Here is a 5,296-nt window from a genome sequence, read left to right as displayed (position 1 = left end):
ATTTTTATTTTACTTCTTAAATAGTTCATTTATTTTCCTTTTTTTTTTAAGATTTTTAATTTATATATTGACCCTGGATAGGTAACCTAAAACTCATCTTACATAATAGGTAACGAAAATAATGATAGAAATAGTACTTATGTTAGTTTTAATACAAAGAAATCAACTTATTTTTATTCTTTTTGGAAAGAAAAAGTGAACTTTAAGTAAAAAAAAAATACAAATATTTGAAAAAAATTAACTAATCTGCATGTATATAGTTTAACACTAAGCCTCGGAGAAATGAAAACTAAAATGTTGACTTCTTGGGTCACCCACAGTAGACCGATGCTGGGACATTCTGTAAACAAAAGGAGAAACACAGGAACTGAAAAAAAGTTGAAAAAGCAAGAGGTCAAAAAATAACCAATAGAAAAAATTGTGATTTTTGGTCATTTTCAGGGGACACAAAAATGCTAATAAAAATACTACTTATGTTAGTTATATTGGCAATTGCTTCAACAAACACACAATTCAAGTTATTTCCTCATTTTAGCAAAAAAAAAAGCTAGCTGTTATTAAAAAGTTTGTACAAATTTTTGAAAAAAATGTACTAATTTGAATCTATCAATTTTGACGTTACCCTCGGAGAACTGTAAACTAAAATGCCGACGTCTTGCGTCACCCACAGACAGTAGGCGAGGCTGGGACATTCTGTAAACAAAAGGAGAAACACAGGAAATTATTATTATTATTATTATTATTATTATTATTATTATTATTATATACATGTAAGAACATATTTGGCAAGTAGAATGAATGATAATCCTTGACAGAACTTACTTTACTAGGATCTAAATGCAGTCACTGCAGATGGGTGTGGCGCGCTCACCACACACCGGGCAAAGGCAGTGCATACGCTGCTGCAGAGTCTTGCGGTCCTTCTTCCTGGGGCAGAAGACACATCCCTTCATTGGGGTTGTCACCCTGACCTGGCCGCTGATGTGGGAGGTTAATGTTGTACACATCCCTGATTGTCATCTGAATGCTCCTTCGCATGCCTTGAAATGACATCCGGTCCTCTGCCCAAGGGAAGATCAAGACTTCTGCCAGTTCATCATGAATTGTCTGCGCTCCATCACCGATTGACCTCTGTCCTTCTGCATTCTCTTGTAAATGATCCATGCATTGATAGTTGCTGCATTTAGCATGCCGTAGAATACACATATTGGCCATTGTCTCGTCTTTCTGCTGCACGAATAACGAGCACACATCTGATCGAATGCATTGACAGCGCCTTTAGTCTTATTGTAGCAAATCACCATCTCAGGCTTCCCATTGGCTTCTATAACAGGCTTATCATGCATATCTGACATCAGTTGGACAAATTTGGTCTTCTTTTTGTCCGGATGGTAAGACAACATGGTCAGTGCTTGGTCACAGACGAAAGCAGTGCAACCTTTGGGGATGACTTTTTTATCAGTCATCACTTGTGGTGTATGTGGCTTGTTGAGCCTCAGATGTGAACCAGTTGTCTCCTGTAATGTTTCTGTTAGCATGTTTGTAAGGCTCCACCAATTGCAATGTCACAAAATGGCTTAAGGACATACCCTGAGGTGGTTTTGTGCGTTTCCCTGGTTAAGGCATGTTCCCCAGCATGTATTTAGTTTCCACATCGCAAATCATGATTATCTTGATCCCATATCTGGCTGGTTTATTATAAATATACATTCTAAAAGGACATCGTCCTCGAAACTCAAGCCGTTGCTCATCAGTTGTAACAGGTGCTCCTGGTGTGTAGCCACTCTTACACTGAGCGTAATAGTCCACACGCTCTGATGGGGGCGAATTTTATCATTTCTCTTTCTCTGGTCACTGTGGTGGTCGTCAAACCGAAGGCAGCGCAGCAAGCAAAATCTCCTTTCTGACATTGCAGCACCAGGTACAATTGCAGGTCCGCCACTTACTGCCGCTTGTTTCATAGTGGCGCATCATTATCACCAGAGAAAATCAAAATACCAATCAGTGCTGATAACTCGGTGTACGTTGCTTTGTCCACTGTTGCCTTCTTGGTTTTATATTTTTCGGCTTTTATGTCAAGGAGGATATTTGTGTGTGTGAGAATTTCATTTAGCATGTCAGTTATGAAGAAATCCTCGAAGCAACGTGTGGGGCTGGGGTCTACATAGTGCTGTGTGGGTGATGCAAAGTTGAAAGCTGGCAACAGATTTCGCCTGGGAACTCTTGAGCTACTTCTAACTGTTGGCTTTGTCGACCACTGATGACCATTTTTACTTGTAAGGGTCTTCGAGGTGAATTTCACAAGTAAATCACGTCCTGCGGTGGAGGGTGACTGGTCTGCAACAGAAGCAGTGGAGGGAACTTCACCACCTGCGAGAGGAGCAGATGTGGTGGCACTTGGGGGTAATGTGCGCAGGCATTTCCTTCTTGGTGTCAGAGGGTCATCGCTGCCATCACTATCACTGTCCACTGAACTGTTTTGACTGTCATAGATAGAATCTAGTTCCACATCATCACTATCTACATCATCAGAGACTACTGTCACTCATAATTTCGTTATCACTTTCATCAGCCATTTTGTTATTCATTCTGAAAACAGTCTATATTTTCCAGTAAATCAAATCACTCACTGAATTAGTCTTTTCTTATAATTATTCTGAAAACAGTCTATAATCTGAAAAGAAAGAAGAAATTACTGTCATTACTTGAACTTATTTTTTCCACTAAGTCAATGATTTTGTTAGGCACATTTGTTTTCCATTAGTCTTTTCTGGCAACCACATAGTTTCCCCATAAACCAAATCACTCATTGAATTAGTCTTTTCTTATAACCACATAGTTTTCCAATAAATCCCTCCGTTTTCCTTGTTTATAGTCTATCACCTGAAAAGAAAAGAAAAATTAGCTGTAGACATCATCATCAAAAGAAAAATTAGCTGTAGACATCATCATCATTCATAATTCATAATTTTACATTTTTACTATATATCTTGTGATGTCACACATAGGCAACCTGGGGTGTCGATACACCCCCAAAGACCCACCATAATAAGTAACCTGGGGCTTGACACACCCCAAAATACCCACCACGATAGGTAACGTGGGGTACAAGATACCTGAAGGGCTCTATAGAGCAAACTGAGAGGCTGTTACCGGGATGACCACTCCGCTATCCCCATGAAGGACTTGACAAGTCAGGAAGGTAAAGGAAGGAGAGATCTCTCGGTCTTATGTTCATACAAAAAAAAACTTGAAAAAAAATTAGTGGCGTATCTCACACCCCGGGTTACTTATCTAGGTTAATATTTATTATTATTATTATTATTATTATTATTATTATTATTATTATTATTATTATTATTATTATTATTGCATTCTTAGAATTTGATATATCTTAAACTTTATTTCTTCATATTTGATATAATTTATTTTAACAGAATTTTATTCAGTAGAATTAAATCTAAAAATATACAGGATTTATTATGATAAAAATCGTGTTTTACGAATTCAGTACCTAAATTATGCAATAAAATAAAATTAAAGATCATATAACTTTTGCATATTAAAATAATTTACTTTTTTATCTTTTTATTTTTCATTTATTTACTTTTACTTGTTTATTTATTTATATTTATTTATATATTTTTATTTTTTATTTATTATATTTATTTATATATTTTCATTTTATTTTATTTATTTTAAATTACATATTATATTTTTATTTATTTTTTATTTATTTTAATATATTTATTTGTATTTATATTTTTATTTTAATTTATTTATTTATTTAATTTTTATTTGTCTTATTTATTTTATCTATTTTATATTATTTTTATTTATCTTTTATTTACATATTTTCACTTATTTTATTTTTATTTGTTTATTTATTTATATCTATTCAATTTTATTTATTTATTTATTTTTATTTATTTAAATTTTTTAATTACACTTATCTATTAGTTTATTAATTTGTTATTTATTATATATTTATTTTTATTTATTATTTATTTACATTTGTTTTTATTTATTTATTTTTAATTATTTTTATTTATTTATTTCTATTTATTTACTTGGTTATTTTTATTCATCTATTATAATTTATTTTTATTAATCTTATTTATTAAATTTAATTTTATTTATTTATATATTCATTTATTTTTAATGATTTATATTTATTTATGTGTTACTATGTATTCATTTTTATTTATTTGTTTTTTAATTATCTATTTATTATTTACTTATTTTTATTTAATTACTTTTTATTTAAAATGGTTTATTTTGTATATTTTTATTTATTTTTAGTTATTCTTATTTATTCATTTGTATTTATTAATTTTTATTTATTTATAAATTTATTTATTAATTTTCTTATTTTCTCTTATTTATTTATAATTTTTAAAATTTTTATTAATTTTTATTTTCTTATTTTTACCTAATATTCTTTTATCTATTTATTTTCATTTATTTATTTAATTATTTACATTTAATTTTGTTTATTTATATTTATAATTATTTATTTATTTTTATTCTTATTTTTATTTATTTTTTCATTAATTTTTCTTTATTAAATTCTTATTAATTTTTATTTGTTTTTATTTATTTTATTTATATTTACTTATCTAATTTTACTCCTTATTTTTATTTGCTTTTATATTTCTGTTTTTATTAACGTTATATATTAATTTTATTAACTTTATTTATTTTTATTTAATTTTATATGGTTCTCTATATTTAGTTTTAATAATTTATTTATTTTTATTTTTATTTACGTACTTTACTTTTATTTATCATTTTACTTTTATTAATTTTTTATTTTATTTATTTTTATTTATTTATATATCCTTGTTTATTTAATTATTTTATATCTATTTTCCTATTTATTTTATATGTATTTATTTTTATTTGTTTGTTAATTTATTTATTTTTTTAATTAATTTATTTTTTCCTCATTTTTTAATTTTCATTTTTTTTTATTCCTATATTTGTTTATTTATTTTTTATTAATTTATATATTATTGTTTCCTCGTTTTTAATCTGTTTTTCATTTATATATGTATTCATTTTCATTTATTTGTTTCATTAATTTCTTTTATTTTTCATTTATTTTTTATCTATTTTTGTTTATTTTTATTTATTTTTTAAATTTACTGTTCATCTATTTTTTATTTATTTATTATTTATTTTCGTTTTTTAATTTTTATTTTTTTTATTTTTCATTTTTATTTAGATTTTTATTATTTTGTTTTCATTTATTATTTCTTTTATTTTTATTTATACTTATTTATTTATTATTTAC

General features: G+C 27.7%; 1 protein-coding gene across 1 annotated transcript; it reads right to left on the bottom strand.

Moving 5' to 3' along the window:
- Positions 1-1,076: 1,076 nt before the first annotated feature.
- On the bottom strand, positions 1,077-1,538 carry LOC136836201 (piggyBac transposable element-derived protein 4-like). The gene has a single exon (XM_067100204.1). It carries the CDS (start codon positions 1,536-1,538, stop codon positions 1,077-1,079), a length of 462 nt encoding a protein of 153 aa, XP_066956305.1.
- Between the last annotated feature and the right edge of the window lie 3,758 nt (positions 1,539-5,296).

The sequence above is a fragment of the Macrobrachium rosenbergii genome, chromosome 56, assembly GCF_040412425.1.
Source record: "Macrobrachium rosenbergii isolate ZJJX-2024 chromosome 56, ASM4041242v1, whole genome shotgun sequence".
In the NCBI taxonomy this organism is placed as follows: domain Eukaryota; kingdom Metazoa; phylum Arthropoda; class Malacostraca; order Decapoda; family Palaemonidae; genus Macrobrachium; species Macrobrachium rosenbergii.
Note: the sequence above shows the minus strand (reverse complement) of the source record. Positions and strands in the feature narration are given on the sequence as shown.

Bases quoted from the DNA above. Each gene is read 5' to 3' on its own strand.
- LOC136836201 (XM_067100204.1), bottom strand. From the start codon at position 1,538: ATGCTAACAGAAACATTACAGGAGACAACTGGTTCACATCTGAGGCTC.